Here is a 21,729-nt window from a genome sequence, read left to right on the forward strand (position 1 = left end):
GTGCAACTTTTTACTGAGATGGATCCTACCTCAGAAGCCTGTGGGTGCATGTCCACATACTATGGGGTGGTTCCGCCTCCCTTTTTGACCCCCAAGGAGCCTTCCTGCACATGTGCAGACAGGGAAGTTTTCCTTGACTTCAGGAGTAGTCACCTCATCTCTTTATTCTAGCAGCACTCTGCTTTTGCCATCAGCTTTGTCCTTGGAGTGTCTGGGTGAGACCAAAGCTTTAATTTTACTTCACTTTACAAATCCCAGCTGACTGGCCCAGGGGCCCATCTATCTCCTACCTCAATTTTATCTATATTAGTTAATCATTTGTCCTTCTTTTATCTGCTTATGGTTTTAATCTATTCAAAGGAAAGAAAGTTCTTCACAGGCTGTGTAAGCCTGGAGAACCTCATGTCCTGGTATGGACACAGGATTTCTGCTGGCAGTTTCTTAATCCAGAATTGCCAGAATCGGGCCTGAGAAGCCACCTGTTCATCTCCTGGCTTTAATTGGGCTGCTCAGCATTCTTGCTATGACCAAGGTTTACCAGGGCAAAATCCTTACCGTATTTTCCCCAGTTCTCTTAACCTGCTTTAGGAATGCTGAGCAGAATTTGTAGACAGTGTTCTTTATACTTTGGAAAGATTTTTAGGAACTGGTGGTAAATCACTGATAAACTGTAGAGCTAAAGTGTAGCATTACTTGGCATTACTTTCACTGCTAAATTTTATTTTGTGGGAGTGTCTGTGTACTTTAAATGGAAAGCTTTGCTCTGCTCTAGCTATCACTTAAAAAGTTGTTTGGAAAAAAAAAAAAGAAAAAAAAAGTTGTTTGGAACACATTTTGTTTGCATTCTTTCAAAATACTAAAGTTTTTTTTTTTTCAGAGAAATAATCTGAGAGTTAGCTGGTACTGGATGATAGTAAAATATGGCTTAATAAATTCTATAACACATGATAACAGCTGGTATTTTTGAGAACAGACCAGAGAAGTCATATAATTGTATCTGAACACTTGTTTAGCTGTATTGTATCCCTACCAACCTGTTTTCTTTCTCATCCTCTCATATTTAAAAAGTATATTTCTTCACATCATCCAATGCCTTGACTAGATTCTTTATAATAAATCAAATTTCACTCAACAAACATTTATTCAATGCCTACTATGTTATAGACATCATACTTTGATGTCACAGCTCCTGTGGTTCACTGCACAAAGAGGCAATGGACAAAGAGGCAATGTAAATAGTGTTACAGGTGCTAAAATCCTTGGATGTCAAGGACTGTATACTGTCTAGGATTTTCCTATGTGAGCTTCCCTGGTGGCTCAGTGGTAAAAAAAAAAAAAAAATCTGCCTGTCAATGCAGGAGACACAGGTTCGATCCCTGGTTGGGAAGATCTCCTAGAGAAGGAAATGGCAACCCACTCCAGTATTCTTGCCTGGAGAATCCCATGGACAGAGGAGCCTGGTGGGCCACAGTCCTTGGGATTGCAAGAGCTGGACACAATTTAGCAACTAAACAACAACAGCATATTTCATATAAAGATGCTAACCCCAGTACCTCAGAATATTACTGTATTTGGAGATAAGTGGGCCCTAAACCAATCTAACTGCTGTTCTAAGAAGAGGAAATTTGGGCACACAGACACCAGGAATGCTTGCGTACAGAAGAAAGACCATATGAGGATGCCGTGAGAAGGTAGCCATCTGCAGTCCAAGGAGAGAGGGGTCAGGAGAAATCAAATTTGTCAACATATTGATCTTGGACTTCTAGCCTCCAAAACTGTGAGAAAATAAATTCTTTTATCTAAGCCAATCAGTTTGTGAAATTTTGCTATGGCAGCCCTAGCAAACAAATACCTCTCCCCCTACCTTCCCATAGCCCGCCCCCCACCCCCCTACCCCCAGCCACCCACAAAGGTCCTGTAGGGACAATGCAAAATGCCTATCATAGATGCCTGAAGTGACCTGCATTACAAGAGATACACTCTAAGTTTAAGGGCTTACCGTTTTTAGGGGAGGGGTAATTAAGTCTGCCCTTTGTCAGTGGGGAGATGTTATCTCATCCCTCTTGTGTTTGATGGGTGCGTACACACCCTGAAAAATGGCATGAGTAAATAATGGTCAAGAACTTACATTCTTGGCATACCCAGCAACAAATGTTCAGGTATGTCCAGGGCCCTTGGGAGATTGCCTCTACCAATCTGTATGAGGTAGCCTCATACTCATACCACTGTATGAGGTCCAGTTAACCCAACCTTGAGAGATGCTTTCTGAAAGAGATGACATCCCTGCTGATCATGAAGATGGTCATCTATGTTGATCTATTTTTTATCATGAAGGTCAGATAAGAATCTGCTGCAAAAAGAAGGGGAGAAGGCCATTCCAGGTTGAAAAAGGATTATATTGTCTACAACTAAAAACCCTAGCTGATCTAATGTATTTTAAATTTTGATAAAGGACAGTAAAAATATTTTGAATAAAATACTGCTCATATTCAAGCTGATAACACTCTCTTGTCCTTGGTAGAGAGATGGCTTTGGGTTCCTTTTCTAGAAAAGGTAAAGATTAATACAAATCTACTTATTTGTTTAGCAGGAATAAACATTTCAACATTAACATTTCAGTGCATGTCTAACATTTCAACTGAAAAGATCTGCATATATTTCCACTTATCTTAAGTACTACTGGGAAGTAGATGACCCAACACCACTGGGCTTCCTCTTCCTTGACAAATATGACAACTCTTAGAGAAAAATGCCAGACCCGCCTCATTGCTTCTCTCTTAATGCAGCTTATGCAGCCAGGTACACTGACCTCCGTTTGTTGGTTGATTGCCTTTTGGTACAAATGGAAGGAGAAGAGAGGAGTCATTTTCTAAAACCACTTAAATGGGTGATCTTATTCAATATCCACCAGAAAAATTTGTTGGAATACTTTTGTCCATCCCACTCCCCTTTTTGTATTTTTCCGGAAACTTTCACACTTAAAAACAATCATTTGAGAATGGGAATAAAAGCAAAGTCAAACGATGAATCCATTTAAATCATTTATTTCAACACCGGCATTGTTTTAAATTTGCACCTTGTCTTGTAACATATTTCATACCCGGAGAAGAAGTTTGATAGCAAGTACATAAAAGGATTATTTGACAACATTTTAAACAATAGTGCTTAAGGCTTATTATATGTTTCAGAAACACAGAAATGCCAGTCACAAAGAGCCTCAAAGTAAAATATTTACATATTTACACTATACATTTAAATTGGATATTCTGAAGCATTATTACTATTACTAACAATAAACTCTTAGCAATAAGGCCTCTTTAACCTTCTGGCATTCAATGGACTATATAACTTTTATATAGCTGTGGATTTTCTAATTTGATACCTATCTTCACCATAAACTTAAGTGGACTTTCATCAACCCTAGGACAGGCACAGGCACCCATGTACTTCTTATACAAAGGAGTTTTTATTAGCTTATCATCAGCCAAAACTTTATTAGTAGCTGTTGGAATTTTATTAATAGCAATGTATTGACAATGTTAGGGTGTAAATTATTTAGAGGGAAGTTCTGAATATTAATCTCATTGAGTCTTATTTTAAATGGAGTTTACACATAAAATTTATGGTTGTAGAAGTCTATTATTTAAATGAACTAGTAATTTACCAGGTAATTATTCATATTGATTCCCTCATTACTGACTCCATTTATGTGAATATTTACTTTAATGATGATTATATATTAGAAAGCAAGTTATGAGTATAAAAAATGACTAGTATAAATTACTATAGCTATACCAGAAATGAATATTAAAAAGCAGCATTTTGTATGTTAAAATACATAGATATTTGCTATACTTCTTTAATGAAGTGTTTTATAAAGGTATAAAACTTTATGGAAGGTGCTATTTTCATAAATTTTCTGTTTTCTTGATTCTTGAGCCACACCAACAAGCAAATATTACAAATGGTGCAAGTGAGCACTGGCCATCAATTACCTTTAAATTCGGGTGTTAGATTCTAGTACAGAGAATCAGGGCCCGAAAGTAGTTGTTTAGCCTGATCTTAACTTACCTAACTGCTGATAAAGGCTAAATTCAGTGAAAAATAAGCTAACTTCATTTCACTTTTTGTAACATACACGTAGGCTCAGAGTGTTTACCGAAATAGAACTTGCAAGCTGATCATTTAAAAAATCAAGAATCTTAATATTAAAATATTAACTTTTAATATTTAAAAATAGAAAACATAGGTTATGGTTTATGAAGTTTTAATTAAATAATCAGATAAATAGAAAAAGGAAGATAGAATTTACAAACATACATGAACAAAGAATAAAATGTTACCTATGCGTTACCATACAAATTTAAATGGAAATATTTAGAACAGTTCATTTAAAATTCTACTGTCAGTCTTTTTGAGAATTGGTCAGAATTGGTCAGAACTTGAAGTTTAAGACAATTTATAGGTTTAAGAAATAGCTTTCATGTAGTTACCTCATTTTCATCAGTTTTGAGTTTCATGGGAAAAATGTAAACTAGCTCTGGCATTTAGCTTCTAGACAAGGCAATATTTGCGAGGATAATAACAATGTGGTCCTTTCTTGCATTTCCATCAGTTCCAGATCTCAACTTTTCCCAACTCCTATCATTATCCTTAACTTCTATGGATGAAACAGATTAGGTGAGAAAAATGAAAACAAAATTAGGCCAGGAAGCAAGTATAGACCCAACAAGATACAATCCATTCATGTTGACCCCCACAATACTAAGAACTAGAATGGTATGTTTTCTATAGTTCTATTAGGTTAGCTTCGCGGCTGCCTGTTTATTGGTCTTCCTGATTGCTGCTGCTGCTGCTAAGTCGCTTCAGTAGTGTCCGACACTGTGCGGCCCTTTAGACAGCAGCCCACCAGGCTCCCCCGTCCCTGGGATTCTCCAGGCAAAAACACAAGAGAAATCTCCAGAAGCTCTGCATGGCAAATTAAAGAGTTAGGAAAGCCAGGTTATCAGTGGGTATGACAAGCTATTTAGTCTTGATAAAATTATTGAAGGGATCATTGTGACAAGCCTTTAGAAGCTCTGCCTTCTAACTTCTAAGGCTTGGAAAATCTGGCAAAGAAGGCTGTGAGCCTCAAGGTGTCGGATCTAATATGATAGTACTTTAGGGACTTGACAAAGGCTATCGCTTGTGACTAAAATGTCTCACATGGAAAAAAGTTTTCTATCCTGCAAATAAAGAAAACTTTTACATGGATGGTTCTGTAAAAATGGGGAAAAGCAGAAACAAATCAACAAGAAAAACAAAACAGTTGCTGAAAGAGCTGCATTAAGGATGTCAATCTCATGAAGGGATGTCTGCTTATCTCCACCCCACAGATGTGTTCCCTTCCTAAGCAGAAATTCTGTGGCTAAGCCACCCTCTGTACTATCCTAGAAACCATTTCAAATGAATTCCTTTGCCAATGGTCCACATAGTCAAAGCTATGGTTTTTCCAGTACTCATATACGGATGTGAGAGTTGGACTCAGAAGGCTGAGTGCTAAAGAACTGATGCTTTCAAATTGTGGTGCTGGAGAAGACTCTTGAAGGCTCCTTGGACTGCAAGAAGATCAAACCAGTCAATCCTAAAGGAAATCATCCCTGAATATTCACTGGAAGGACTGAAGCTGAAGCTGAAGCTCCAATACTTTGGTCACCTGATGTGAAGAACTGACTCATTGGAAAAGACCCTGATGCTAGGAAAGATTGAGGGCAAGAGGGGAAGTGGGTGACAGAGGATGAGATGGTTGGATAGAATCACTGATTCAATGGACATGAGTTTGGGCAAGCTCCAGGAGATAGTGAAGGACAGAGAAGTCTGACGTGCTACAGTCCATGTGGTCGCAAAGAGCTGGATACGACTGAACAACAACAATGTTCTTTGGCTTACTAGAGATTCACCTCTTAACAATAAGCACTTCAAATATGTGCCTCCCTTCTCCACTATGGATAAAACAGGATGTCCTTATGGAAATCCCCTGATCTTGGTTCAAGACAAAAAAAAACAAACCCAAACTCTAAATCTTCTAAAGGTTGATGAGTCAAACAGGATAATAACACTTACTCCATTGTTATCATCCCTACATTTTATTTAACAATCGAATATGGAGTATGGACTGGAAGATGCAGTATAGAGATTTGCTGTTGTGCTGGGATTGGAAAGGTGAAAGAAAGTTAGGGGGGATGTAGAGCAGACAGCCAAAACTGGATCGTGAATTAAGAGATTAATTTGGGGCTGAGTGGCAGAAGACCAAGCATATATACAGAGGAAGAAAACACTAAACAAGAATTCATTGCTCTAGGATTCAGGATGTCTATACATGGGGTGGGGGGTGGGGGAGTGAATTTGGATTGTTTCACAGCAGCTATTGCCCAGACTAGATTTTTTTAGTATCTGTCCTTTCCATAGACATACATATTTACATTATAAACTTTTGGTGAAAAGGTTATACATGTCACTGAAAAAGGCTCACAGTTCTGACTCTTTGTCATTTTCATCCAAGTAGTATTCGTCATCCGTGGTCGTGTCTGTGTCACAATCCGAGTCTACTGGATCCTCTTCATAGATATTAAGTGGTGCGCTTAGAGATAAGCCATCCTCTGGCCTCTGGTTACTAGGAGAATTTGAAGTCGATGACTCTGTCGGGTTAGCAGGGTTAATTACATCATCTTTCAGGAAGCCAGGGTTCTTAAGAAAACTTGGTTTCCATAATCTCCCTTGTGTGAGTGACCTCTTTACATTCTCCAAGAAAGCCAGCTGCTGTTCTTTCCCAAAAATCCCATAGTCAATAGGCCTGGATATAGATGTTGCAGACCTAGGACCCATTTTTGTCCTGCTGTTGTTCAGAGCCCAACTTTCATTTTCACCACAAGAGGGAAGTTCAGAAAAAGATTTAAATCTTCGACTGTACCTGCTGTTGTTAGAGAATTCATTCCCAAGGGTCAGTCGACTCAGGACATCATCAATAGAAGTGCTTTCAGAAAAATGGCGCTCTCTGACTTTTGGAGGATGACTTATTCGTAGTATATCACCATGTACATTGATGCTTTTTAAGCTCTCTGAACAATAGGGGTGTGGCTGACGTTCACACTCCAGAGATGAAGCACTGCTTTGTCCTTGCTGACAACTGGTGAGTGGGACGCACACTGTAGGTTTCTCCACAGGCTCCAGTTGAAAAGGGGGTTTCAACTTCCTCTGATGGTCAGGGAAGTCTGCTTCCCTGAGGCTGATCAACGTAGGTTGGGCCAGGGCTCCTGATTCTCTTTCCAAAATCGGAGCTACTGTTACATCCTCAGAATTCTCACACTTTGGTTGTGATTCTGAGATATTTTTAAACTCGTTCTGATGTGGTTGCGAAATGTTGTTGGACTTCTGATTGCTTAAGGGTGTACAAGCTTCTCTATTGGATATTGCAGTAAGCTGGAGAGGGTTCTCGGATTTCTCCACATTTATGCCATCATTACTTAACCTGCTTTCATCTGTGGTTCCTGTGGACTTTAAAGGAGGCTCAAGGGACAGTGGGTTGCACTCTGGTGTGCCAAGGGACAAGCTGCTAAAGCCAGAACTGTTCCCACTTTGGGGAAAGATAGTAGCTACATGTCTTCTAGGGTATAAATCTTTAGCTGGAAATTTTCTGCTGGCTTTGGACATAACTGCCAATCCGTGTTTAACTGGAGATCTGCTTTTCCCTTTTTCTAGGTCAGCCAAGCTTTTTTTACTGTTATTACTTCCTTTAGGAAGTGAACGTTGATTCCATGCCAACTTCTGCATTTCATCTTTAGCCTTGCTCTGTGTTGTATTTACCTCCTGTCTTCTTTCAAGTAGTTCTCTGGGTTCAGACTGTGAACTGTCTAAATCTTGTTCACTTGAACAAGTCTCATCAAGCTGTAGTTTACTCAAGGCTGGAGTAAGAGCAAAGACTTGGCTTTCTGAGTCAGAAAGCAGTTTCTCAGAGTTTTGGGGGAAATCTCTAATTTCCCCTCTGACTTCCCTAGGCTGAAATCCATTGGAGCTCTCCTCTGTAACTATGCCTGCGATATCTTTTTGAAGACTTCCAGTAGCTGTAATGGCTGTATCACTACCTGTATGCTCCCCAGAACTTCTTATGATGGAGTTTTCAACATTCTCTTCTGAATGGGCTGGGAAGTTAGAAAAACCACTGTCATCTGATTTAATGGAGTGCAGACAATTTTCAGATTTCTCTCTTGTAACTTTTTTTTCCTGAAGCATTGGTGAAGTAAACACAGTTTCACTTTGCAATTTTTTCTCATTCTCTTTCCTGCTTTGTGAATCAGGTGGAGGTGTTTTAGCTAAGTTGTATGGGGAAATTTCTCCAGTTTTAGGTTCTCGTTTATGAACAGAAACATCTGCTTCAATAGAAGCCATTTCCTGTAATGTAGATTCTGAGGACTCAACACTTGGTAATTGTAAAACAGTCATATTTTCAGTGATGTGAGAAGGATGACTGGTCTCCTGAGCAGAGGTATCTTTAGACAAAGGTGTTCCTGACTGGCCTTGTGCAGGATAATTCAGTTGGTCTTTTTCTAAAGCATTAGATGTTTTAGTCCCCACTTTAGTTGATTCTGTAAGTGAATCGATGTCTTGTGTATACTTTTGAAGAAGGTCACAGAATTTTTTGCTGTGCTTCCTTGGTAGAGTATAATATATTGAAACCACCTCAAGACACTTCACATTATCTTCATCACCAGAAACAGAAAACATACTCGTAGTCTTAAATTTATGTAAAGTTTTCCCAGTTTCTTGTTCTGACATATCTGAAGAAAAAGGTAAAGGGTGTTCATTTGGATGGGAAAATATGCCTGTCTTGGAGGCAGAAATTTTACCATTCTTTTCAGTACATTCTTGTACGTATTCCTCCTGGTGGTGTTTCTTGCTTAAAGAACATTCACAAACAGATGAGTCACTTCCCAGAGGGTTAATGAGTCTCTCCCAAGGCCTCAGTGTTATAGTAGAAGCATCTGTATCGGAAATCAGGCATTTTTCTCTTTCATCTCTTCCAGTTGAGGCATAAAGCACTTCTGAAGGACATGACACAGCCCTCTTGATGAGGACTGGAAGTGGCCCCTTTCTAACAGAAGCAGATCCAATTTTTGTCTTATTTGTCATCCCTTCTGTGGCTTCAAGTGCTACTGAGACTGAGTCCGAAACGACTTTGGAACATTCACTCTCTGATTCACAAGAACTGGGACTGGATTTTTTTGATGTGTACTTTCCTATTGGATCTTCCACATCATTTTTGATCGGTAATGCAACTGGCTCATTCCTAAACAAAGAAGGCATCATCGTACTTTCAGGCTTCCTGTTACCGATGAGAAAAACGGCTGATTTTCTCGGTAAAGTACAATAAATCTCATGACGCTCAGGAGACCTGGAATTGCCTTGAGTTCCCTCAGTGAGAGTGCTGCTTTCACTTGTAGGCACTGATCTACTTTCTGTTTTGCTTAATGTTTCGACGTAGGATATGCGTTGTCTTATTTTTCCTTTTCCCTTTCCATCCCTGAAAAGAGGTTGTGACGGGCATTTGACAACACTAACCTCTTCATTATGTACAGGTGCACCATTATCATTACTCGTTTGGTTTTCTAAGTGGCTTAGGGAAAACTGACTATTTTGGTTCTTGTAATCATTGTCTTCTCTTTCTCCCAGAGATGGATCTTTGTTTGAAGGACATTTCCAGAACACTGTGGTAGAAGGAATTACCAGAGCATCAAGGGAAGAATCATTTGATGGTGAGGAATCTGGTAGTGCCGCTAAAGACAGATCTAAAGAATTATGGAGCATGTTTTGATCAGCATCTGACTTGCTGCAGTTGCTAGAATAAGTCATGATACATTGTTCTCCCTTGGTATCTAAAGGAGCAGGCTTTTCTGGAGACTGTGGGTATTGATTACCAGCATGTTCAGAACTCCCATGGTTATTTTTAACAATGCTTGAAATATCTTCATTACTTACTGTTAACTCCTGGTGACAAACTTGATTTGGGCTGAGAAAAAGTGATGTTGTTCTGCTTTCCTGAATGAAAGGAAGGGAAGTTGCTGAGTCAAGTTTTCTGTTCCCAGTATAACTCTTATCTTTTTTCAGTTCATTGGCTTTATGAATTTTGGAGGTATCTCTCCTGGAAATGACTCCAGGCAACCTTTTTGAACTTACTGTGGTAGATGCATTAAAAACAAATCTGTTGCTCTTGTCTGAGTCCTGGGAAAGGGGATTTTGAATATCAGGTAAAGGGTTAGAAATTACTGTCTGTGAAACAAGTTGGGGTATTTCACCTGTCATGTTTGTCTGGTCTATCTTGTTTATTTTTTTGTCTTTTTCAAAAACAGATGCCTTCAAGTCTTTCTCATTATTTACTTCTGTGACCAAGATGGCTTGGCTTTCAGTCGGAGGCGGAGAATCAACTGAAACATTGTTGGTCACAGTGACTTCTGTATAGTTTCTGATTGGAAGAGAGGCCAGCTTAACTTTCTGCAAAGTGACTGTGGGAATCTGAAAGTTAGGACTCTGAGGATTCCCTCTGTCATCAGGAATGTGCGGGAAGGTACTTTTGAATGGGGATGCTAGAGTTTGAGCAATTCCAAATGAGTAAGGTTCTCTGTTTACATGTACTTCCATAGGAGAACATTCTAACCCACCAGATTTCATGTGATAGCTTGCACCAGTCATGGAACAAACATTGGCTGGGCTGAAATGAGTAGACTGGTTCCCATTACCTTGTGACACCTCCATGCTCTCCAGTGTGGATGTCTGAGAATCAAGCTGCCAGGGGTGTGGTATCTGTTGGTTTCTGGAAATATTTGTTTTGTAACCAGGAGAAAATGACCCCCAGTGATGAGAAGGAACACTATGGCCATGACCAGCTAGTGCACTGTTAACTTCAGTGGAGATCATTTCAAAGTCTCTGTCAGAAGAAGTAAATGGTTTCCTGCTTTGATGAAAGTCAGAAGAATGTTCTTCCTGTTGGCCCCAAAAAGGATTTTGTCCAAATCTCTGTCCCCTGCTCCGTCCAAAGGTATTGGTAAAGAAAGACCTAGTAAATGGGTTATCTTCATGGTAGAATGGCATATTTTCTGAGTTCTCAAATGGGTCAGGATTCATTGCATTATCTATGGGAACATTTAAACCAACACTTTGGTAAACACTCTGTGAATGGTAAAATTCATATCTCCTATTCTCCTGGAAACACCTGGGATACACATATTGGTCAGCAGGGTCAATTTCCATTGGTGATGGTGCCTCCAGGAACTCTTCCTGGTTCTGCCTATCTCTAGAAGAATCTGATCTATTCCATATGATAGATGATAAAGGAGTTCTCTTTGGGCTCTGTTGGTGGCTTGGTGATATAAACCCAGTCTTATTCCGAGTTGTGGCTGGAAAATATAAGCTTCTTGCTTTGAAATACCCTGTAGCTGATGAGGCTGATTGTTGCCTGCTGTCAAAACACAGAGAAGTACTACCAAAAGTGTTCTTTTGCACATAATCTTCTTTTAAAACTCTGGGTTCCCTTGTCCTATACATATCATAGATTGTCCTTGTTCTAGGAGAAAAGGTTTTAAAACCTTCTCTAGGGGTTCCTGGTCTTAAGACATCATAGATAGACATATTAGAAGTTTCATGATAGCGATTTTTGTGCCTTCCTGTGATATGATTGTATTTGCTCCCACTGGAGTAAAAACGACTGAACTGTGTCCTTGATCCAATGTTGAGAGGTGTTCTGGTATTCACTGAGCTTGGAGATTGTTCCTGAGCCAGTTTGCTATCCAAATCATCTAAAACTAAAAGGAGAATATATGTCACTTTTTTGTAAAAGATTTTATAGTCTAATAATATTTTGAATTGTTGAAGGCCCTTCTTGAAGAAGCATAATCACTTATAATTTTTAGATCATATCATCATAAACGTTACGACATTAACTGATTATGTCTTTAAGATAGTTTGACTCTTACAAGGCTGCAATGGAAGTTTCTTTTTCATACTTTTTCAAAGTTAACCTTCCATAATGACTTCAAAACATAAAGCTACATTTTTTTTCACCAAAAACGATTGTAATCATGATTTCTTTTAATGCAACTTTTGTGTCACTAGGTAGCTATAATGTTTCCAACTGTGTTTACCTCAGGGGATTGTAAAAGAAATGAAAGTCTATAAATAATATGAGTTGTACTTAGCTGTACATTACTGCCAAAAGTTTGGCACCCAATTTATAAACATACTTAATTGGATGAATTTAAGCAATATGTAAAAATTTAAGTTGTATGAAATACTATCAAATGATATCCTAATGGTAGATTGCTTCCCCTGAAAAAAATATGACCCAGTAGATATTTATATGTGTCGGTCGGTACAGTTCTAAGCACTAAAGAGATTAACTCATTAAATCCTCACATAATCTTGAAAGTTTAGTAGTTACTATTCTCATTTTATAAATGAGGAAACTGAGGAATGAAGAAATTAAGTAAGTTCCCCAGCCTATACAGCTAGTAAGCGAATCCAGGCAGCCTGTCTCCTGAGTCCATACATGCAATCACTGTGCCACAAAAGTTCACTTTTCATTTTTTCTTTTAATGAACTAAAGATGATTTCACTATGAGCTCATTATGTTACACGGATGTGAAGTTGCTGTTGTCAGACAATGTTTACTTTTCTCTCAGTAGCAAGGTCAGAGAGCGGTATGTAAGTCAGGCCCCAGTGACCTCCCTGTAATTCCAAGGACCTAGGCCAACCCAAGACCCAGGGCTCGTATTTACTAGGACCACTGTCTCTGTGACCTCAGATAAGTCACAGGGTATTTTCACCAGGTTGGTACTTCCTTGAATTGTTCATTGAATCATATTTGACATCTTTTCCTCAATAAAAACCTGGTAGAATTTAAACAGAATCAAAATTTCTTGAAGTTTTAAGACCCCCTAAGACCTATCTTATGTATTTCATCATATTCATGTTACAATAAATGAGTAGATGTGTATAAATGTTCATTAAAAAATAAAATCTGCTGTGAGAAATAAGCTATGGAAGTTATTTAAACTGTTGAAGAAGTTATTTGTTTACAGAATCTTTCCTTCTAACTTACATAAAATGTTTCACTCTTCGTTGTCATTAAAAATTGTAATTTTAACTTTTCAATGACAGAGAAAATGAGGTGTATCAGTATCTGAGTGAATGTAAGTGAGATGTACTTATAATATGCCAATTATTTTAGGACAGGTATTGAAGAAGTTTTTGGTATCCACTTGGATTTTCTCTACCCTATTTCATATGTTAATCGGTACTGTTAAGTTTGCATAGGCAGCAAAAGAACTAGTCCTGAGCATTAAATATCTGTAACTAAGGAGTTCTTTAGGGAATCATCCTGTTAATGCTTTAATGAAAAAAAATTAGTTTTCCCCTTTCCCTAAATAACTTACTCACTACACCCACAGATAAAATAAGTAATGTCAAAATATAAGGCAGGGCAAAAGGAAAAAAAAAAACCTTCATAAATCTGTCTTTTAAACAAATTATAATGAAATCTCTGATTTCTGTTTCCTCTTTCAACTTGTTTGTAGTATTTTTTCCTCATTAAAGTCTTTTGCTGACTACAAAAATATGTTGTTATAATAGAAAATACAGGAAAGTGTAACAAAAGAGGTAAAATCACCTAGAGTCCTTCTTTCTAGAGATAACCACTCTTAACACTTGAATCCCAATACTGCTATTTGACTCACAACTCTGAAGTGAAAAAGTCTGCTATTCTTCTTCTCCTTTTTATTTTCAGAGCAGTCATTTTTTTCCTTCACTTCATGAAAAATAGCCGTCCTCTACTAGCAAAACCTTTGTTTTGGAACAGAAATTTTCCTCTGGGTCTCTTTTCACTGAAGCAAGTTCTCTGTCAGGAACCATTTTACTGAAAGGAGTGCCTAGACTGAACACCCAGCTGCAGGTCTCTCAGTGACCACACCACTTGTCCTAACTATAGGGCTGAGGTGATGTCATTGCGTTTGCAAACTGAATTTAGGTCCTCAAGGTGAAGCTGGTGAATGATTTCAGATTTCACGTTTCATACGGCCAGGTTTAGTTTAATACAAAATAAACTATGTCAAGGTGAGTGATGCTTACATAATAAGATCCATATAGTACTTTTGAAATCTGTTTTAGTCTTTATTGTTATCTATTGTACAAGGTTAATAGTTTAACAGCAATTAGATTTCATCACTGTGCATTTAGGCCCTAATCAGGAACAATAAAAATCTATTAAGGATAGTAAACTTTATAAATATATGTCTAAAGATATATCCTTTTATCCTTTTACTTGAGTTTATATATTAACCATTATTACCATTCCACAGATTTATCAGGCCTTGATCCAAGAATATTTACTTACATTATATTTAAATATAAGATTTTTTAAAGATTTCTGTTAATAGCATGTACCCACATCCTCTTCAGGTGAGGATAACAAGAGGACTTCAAAAATAAAGTACAAGGGCTTGAGCATTTTATTATAAACTGTAATCATTACTTGCTTTCCTCTAGTACCGGGAATTCCAAAGGAAATGCAATGCAGAGACTTACCTTGGAAGAACTCATCCTCCAGCAGTGAACCATCCCACGGAGGGACAGGACTTCCCTCCCTCATGCTTGCTGGCTTGGGGACAGTTGTACTGTCAGTGGCTTGGCTTTCCAGAGGTGAACTGTATATTTTTGACTGCTAATTTTAAAATAGAAAATGTAATATTATTTTTGGACCTTCTTTAGCCAACATGTTCCCACAAAAACGTCCCAAGCTTAAAAGTCCTAATCTAAGGACAGCAAGTCAATTTTCCTACCATTTATTTATCTAGTTGTAATGTTTTGTTGTGTTTGCAGTTTGCAAGCGATCACAAACTTCCCCATGCTTACATTAATTCCATTTTGTATAAGTTTTCAGGCAAGATATCTAGGCTGTCTCTGCAAAACATGCCTACAAATTTACACAGTACTACAGAAATCTTAAGAGCTTCTTGGGAAATGGAAAGAAATTGACTTCTCTTGAGTGGGGAATGTTGTTAGTCTGGCCCAGTGGCTGTAATTTTAGGTTTCTTAACATTGTATCTATTTTCTATCAAGAGGCAGTTAGCTGAAACTTGTAGTGGATCATAAGATTTGTGAACTTGATGAATTTAGAAATTAAAAAAATTTTTTTTTTTAATTTTTAAATTAAGAAAAAAATTTTTAATTAAAAAATTTTTTTTTAATTCTAAAATTTAAAAAATTTTCCATCCACAGAAATCATGTAGAACGGTAGAACCTCCCAGACACACATAAGGAACTGATTAATAGTTCTGAAAAAAAATGCTGAAAAGCATGACCTTGTATATATATTTTAAATCTTTGCTAGTTTTATAGGATTTAGGAGAATGATGTAGAGATGGAGAGCTGTTTACCTTCTTTACTAGCAAATTTTGTCTTGATTTCATTAAATCTATCACTGCTCTTTTAAGTTTTAATTTGTCTTTATAACCCTGGGGAATTATCCACTCCCACCCCTTCACTTCCTTTTGCCAAAATTCTATTTGCGTTTCCTCTGTCAAACTGGCTCTGCTACTCCTTTCACTTTAACTCATCCTGCATGGTATCCTCCACAAGGCCATTTCCCTTTCCAATCGCTTTATTTTCAGTTCATTTTCTTTTCTTTCTTTTTTTGTTTTTTTGCCACTTTATTTATTTAATTGAAGGATAATTGCTTTACAGAAATTTTTGGTGTTCTGTCATATATCAATAAGAATCAGCCATAGGTACATCTATGTCCTCTCGCTCCCGAACCTCCCTTCCCTCCCACCCTTCTAGGCCGTCACACAGCCCCTGATTGAGTTCCCTGAGTCATATAGCAAATTCCCATTGGCTATCTATTTTACGTATGGTATTGTAAGTTTCCATGTTATTTTCTCCATACATCTCACCCTCTCCCTCCTCCCGTCCCCCTGTGTCCACAGGTCTGTTCTTTATGTCTGTTTTGCCATTGCTGCCCTGCACATACATTCATCAGTACCATCTTTCTAGATTCCATATATATGCATCAGTACCTGATACTTATATTTCTCCTTCTGACTTACTTCACTCTGTATAATAGGCTCTATTCATTCACTTCATTAGAACTGACTCCAATGTGTTCCTTTTTATGGCTGAGTAGTATTCCATTGTAGATATGAACCACAGCTTCTTTATCCATTCATCTGTCGATGGACATCTAGGTTGCTTCCATGTTTTAGCTATTGTAGATAGTGCTGCAGTGAACACTGGGGTTCATGTGTCATTTTCAATTTTGGTTTCCCCAGGGTATATGTCTAGTAGTGGGATTGCTGGGTCATAAGGAATCTCCATACTGTCTTCCATAGTGACTGTATCAATTTACACTCCTACCAGCAATGCAAGAGGGTTCCCTTTTCTCCTCAGTTTCTCCAGCATTGATTGTTTGTAGACTTTTTGATGATGGCCATTCTGACTGGTGTGAGGTGGTATCTCATTGTAATTTTGATTTGCAATTCTCTAATAATGAGTGATATTGAGCATCTTTTCATGTGTTAGCCATCTGTATGTCTTTGGAGAAATGTCTGTTTAGATCTTTTTCCCACTTTTGATTGGGTTGTTTATTTTTCTGGTATTGAGTTGTATGAGCTGCTTGTATATTTTGGAAATTAATTCTTTGTCAGTTGTTTCCTTTGCTATCATTTTCTTCCATTTTGAGGGTTGTCTTTTCACCTTGTTTGTAGTTTCCTTTGCTGTGAAAAAGCTTTTAAGTTTAATTAGGTCCCACTTGTTTATTTTTGTTTTTATTTCCATAACTCTAGCAGGTGGGTCATAGAAGATCTAGCTTTGATTTACATCATTGAGTGTTCTGCCTATGTTTCCCTCTAGCATTTTTATAGTTTCTGGTCTTATATTTAGGTCTTTAATCCATTTTGAGTTTATATTTGTGTGTGGTGTTAAGAAGTGTTCTAATTTCAATCTTTTGCATCTAGCTGTCTAGTTTTCCCAGCACCATTTATTGAAGAGGCTGTCTTTCCCCATTGTATATTCTTGCCTCCTTTGTTAAAAATAAGGTACCCATAGGTGCCTGGGTTTATCTCTGGGCTCTCTATCTTGTTCCATTGGTCTATATTTCTCTTTTTGTGCCAGTATCATACTGTCTTAACAGTAGCTTTGTAATATAGTCTGAGATCAGGAAAGTTGATTCCTCCAGCTCCATTCTTCTTTCTCAAGACTGCTTTGGCTATTTGCAGTCTTTTGTGTTTCCATATGAATTGTGAAATTTTTGTTGTAGTTCTGTGAAAAATGTCATTGGTAATTTGATAGGGATTGCATTGAATCTGTAGACTGCATTTGGTAGTATATTCATTTTCACAGTATTGATTCTTCCTGCCAGGAACATGGTCTATCTCGCCATCTGTTTATGTCATCTTTGATTTCAGTTCACTTTCTACCCAGTCCCTGCCTCTTGAATCCCTCTTTTCCCCAATTTTTCTCTTCTTATTTGATATTCACTATCACATTTCGTCTCATCTTGAATGCTTAAGACCAAATCTCTAATCTTTCCAAAGCTCCAGCTTTTTAATTTCTCCATCACAGGTCTGTCCAAATCTAAAGCCTAAATTCTCTTAATCCTTGCATTCCCCATAATCTAGTATAATATTTTGATACTTGTCTGCTTTCTTTCTCAAGATCTAGGTCAGTTACTCCTTATCGAAGAAGTCCTGCCTGAATTTCATTGACTTGCCCATTAAATTATGGGCAAGCCATAATTTAATATATACAAAGGAGATTTATTAATAAGAAAGAAACAATCCAATGATATTTTATTGGCTATTGGATGTAATTTAACACATTTATATTAAATTCAGAAGTAAACAAATATTAGAAGCACATTATAACTATAACTATATATATATGTATAAAACATATATATATATATATAACTATATATAGCACATATAACTATAACAACTATAACTATAGGGAAATACCAATTGGAGATAATAAAACCAGAAACTAATCAACTGAGAAATCAGATCAATTACAGTTACACTTTTCTTTCTACAGTGCACCAAGGTGTTCTCTCTTGTGCCCTACCTACTGTCTTTTTTCTTTTTAAAGATGTATTTATTTGGCTGCCTTGGGTCTTAGTTGCAGCACATGGTTTCCTCATTGCATCACACGGGAGCCTTCATTGAGCTGCATGGACTCTCTAGTTGGGTTTGTGGGCTCCAGAGTTCTCAGGTTCAAGAGTTGCAATGCCTGGGCTTGATTGTATCCCAGTATGCAGGATTTTAGTTCTGCAACCAGGGATTGAACCTGAGTTCCTGTCATTGCAAGGCAGATTCTTAACCACTGGACCACCAGGGAAGTCCCATCCAAATCTTTATTTGTGCTAACAACATCAAGCAAAGAAATTTTAAGTCCTGCAGTTTTGGTAATTGTTACAGAGTAGATATATTTTATGAAGAGACAGTAAGCAATACTGTCTCCCAGTCATTTTAACATTCAAATGAACTTCAGATTTCCTTTAAGTAGACCAGAGCACATTCCTTCTGGCCTCCTGGATAACATTCTTTAATAATGAATTTATAATGAAATGAAAAGTACATGAACTGAACAGTCAGGTGAAGAGACAAACTTCTTTAGCTGGTAAGTATTTCTACCACCTATAGACCGTGAATATAACCTCTTTCGGTTAGATTTCTGCCCAGATCTACTTCAAGGTCAACCCTATTCACCCAAGATACTAAAGATGTTTCCCACACAGTTCAGTTCAGTTCAGTCACTCAGTCGTCTTTGACTCTTTGTGATCCCATGGACTGCAGCACACCAGGCTTTCCTGTCCATCACCAACTCCTGGAGCTTGCTCAAACTCGTCTGTCGAGTCAGTGATGCCATCCAACCATCTCATCCTCTGCTGTCCTTTTCTCTTCCTGCCTTCAATCTTTCCCAGCATCAGGGTCTTTGCCAATGAGTCAGTTCTTCACATCAGATGGCCAAAGTATTGGAGTTTCAGCTTCAGCATCAGTCCTTCCAATAAGTATTCAGGATTGATTTCCCTTACGGTTGACTGGTTTGATCTCCTTGCAGTCCAAGGGACTCTCAAGAGTCTTCTCCAGCACCACAATTTGAAAGCATCAGTTCTTTGGCACTCAGCCTTCTTTATGGTCCAACTCCCACATCTGTATATGACTACTGGAAAAACCATAGCTTTGACTAGATGGACCTTCATCAGCAAAGTAATGTCTCTGTTTTTTAATATGCTACCTAGGTTGGTCATAGCTTTTCTTCCAAGGAGCAAGCATCTTTTAATTTCATGGCTGCAGTCACCATCTGCAGTGATTCTGGAGCCCAAGAAAATAGTCTGTCACTGCTTCTATTGTTTCCCCATCTATTTGTCATGAAGTGATGGTACCAGATGCCATGACCTTCGTTTTTTGAATACTGAGTTTTAAGCCAGCTTTTTCACTGTTCTCTTTCACTTTCATCAAGAGGCTCTTCAGTTCCTCTTCGCTTTCTGCCATTAGGGTGGTGTCATCTGCGTATCTGAGGTTATTGATATTTCTCCCAGAAATCTTGATTCCAGCTTGTGATTTATCCAGCCAGGCATTTTGCATGATGTACTTTGCATATAAGTTAAATAAGGAGGGTGACAATATATAGCCTTGACGTACTCCTTTCCCAATTTGGAACTAGTGGGTTGTTCCATATCCGGCTTTTACTGTTGTTTCTTGACCTTCATACAGATTTCTCAGGAGGCAGGTCAGGTGGTCTTGTATTCCCATCTATTTCAGAATTTTCCACAGTTTGTTGTTATCCACACAAAGGTTTTAGCATAGTCAATGAAGCAAAAGTAGATGTTTTTCTGGAATTCTCTTATGCTTTCTATGATCCAACAGATGCTGGCAATTTGATCTCTGATTCCTCTGCCTTTTCTAAATCCAGCTTGAACATCTGGAAGTTCTTGGTTCACGTACTTGAACATGAAGTTGAAGCCTAGCTTGGAGAATTTTCAGCATTACTTTGCTAGCGTGTGAAATGAGTGAAATTGTGCAGTAGTTTGAACATTGCCTTTCTTTGGGATTGGAATGTAAACTGACCTTTTCCAGTCCTGTGGCCACTGTTGAGTTTTCCAAATTTACTGGCATATTGAGTGCAGCACTTTAATAGCATCATCTTTTAGGATTTGAAATAGTTCAGCTGGAATTCCATCGCCACCACTAACTTTGTTCCTAGTGATGATTCCTATGGCCCACTTGACTTCACATTCCAGGATGTCTGGCTCTAGGTGAGTGATCACACTATTGTGGTTATTATATGGTGAAGAAAGGTAAATCCTCTGGGGCTCACAGCACACAATGGTCTTTAATCAGGGATGTCTTGGACTCTAAATTTTCCTCCAAAGAATGTTTCATGCCATAGAGTTACCATAAATGATGAAGCCTATTTACCATACCTGGCCTAGAGGATGAGGCCTCCAAGTAGCAAAACATCTCAAAGTAGCAAAACAGTGTCAAAATTCTTTTCCAAATTTTGATTTAAGCTTTTTCTCCCCAATTATTTTTAACCCCCATGTTCCAAACTCTCTACATACAGTTCTACAAAATGTCAAGCACTTTTCAGTTTCTCATGATTTTATTGTTCTTTAAAAAAAAACAAAAGTACACTTTTGAGGACTCTGTGTCTCTGCTCCTGATCTTTGCTCTCTCTTCTCTTCTCCTGAAAATATCCTTCAGAGTGTAGTTCCTATATCACTCTCTCTGTGAGTCCTTCTCCAATTCTCACAGGAAGAATTAATTACCATAGTATTTTTAATGCACCTCTGATATTATGCATATTATTTCATATCAAAGTTGTTTACATTCTTTCTACTTTTACTTTATCACTAGATTTCTACCCTTCCTCCCTGAATCACACTTTTTAATTTCTACTCTGATCTAGGAAACCAGGGATTCACAGACATATAAATAGTGACCCTGGAAGTGGCCCACTTTCTAAAATCTAAAATAACTAAGAAAGCTTACTATTCTCCTTTGTATCCTGAGCACTTAACACATCAGCATATAAGAGATTGATTCATATTTAGCAAACTGAATTCAAAGACTATCCTTCCCACAGTAATATTTCCTACTTTTGAATTCCTCCAATACATTTTGTACTACTTTTATCTGAACAAAATCATTTATTTAGTTTTCAATATATTTTAAAAATATTTTCTCTTATTTGATCTTTAGAACAAACTTTATGAAATCGGTAGGGATTATCATTCCCACTTTGCAGATGAAGAAACCGAGTCTCAGTTAAGTACCTTACTCAAGCCACAGGAATAACAAAAGGTGATGCTGACTACTGACACTCATATGGCCTGATTTCTAATTCTAGTTTCTTCACTACTTTGCTTTGTATTGTTACTTTACAAATGTAGATATCTTCAGTTAGGTGGTAAACTCTCTGAAGACAAGAACCTTGCTTTAAACATTCCATGCTGTCTGTGCACAGTTATGGATTGATTTTTTCTATACCAAGGTAGAAAATTATATATATATAAGATTTTTAGTGAAGATTATTACAGAAATTGAGATGCTGAATATTTAAAATATTAGGACTCAGTACAGCATGTCTGAGGTAGGAAAGCATAATGGTTAAGCATGTGAATTTTACACAAGTCCAAATCCTGACATG

At 37.7% G+C, this 21,729-nt stretch overlaps 1 protein-coding gene across 5 annotated transcripts in view; it reads right to left on the reverse strand.

Moving 5' to 3' along the window:
• Positions 1–5,794: 5,794 nt before the first annotated feature.
• Positions 5,795–21,729, reverse strand: part of EXPH5 (exophilin 5) — a 92,736-nt gene continuing 76,801 nt past the window's right edge. For 3 of the 5 annotated variants that reach the window (XM_043482428.1, XM_043482430.1, XM_043482431.1), the window contains 2 exons: positions 14,608–14,743; positions 5,795–11,831 (listed from right to left, as the gene is read on the reverse strand). In XM_043482428.1, the coding sequence (XP_043338363.1) occupies positions 6,508–11,831; positions 14,608–14,743 (5,460 nt within the window). In that variant the 3' untranslated portion in view covers positions 5,795–6,507. The remainder of the gene's footprint in view (positions 11,832–14,607; positions 14,744–21,729) is intronic. The other 2 variants (XM_043482429.1, XM_043482432.1) reach the window with 1 other exon arrangement.

This window comes from Cervus canadensis, chromosome 11 (genome assembly GCF_019320065.1).
Source record: "Cervus canadensis isolate Bull #8, Minnesota chromosome 11, ASM1932006v1, whole genome shotgun sequence".
NCBI classification, from domain to species: Eukaryota; Metazoa; Chordata; class Mammalia; order Artiodactyla; family Cervidae; genus Cervus; species Cervus canadensis.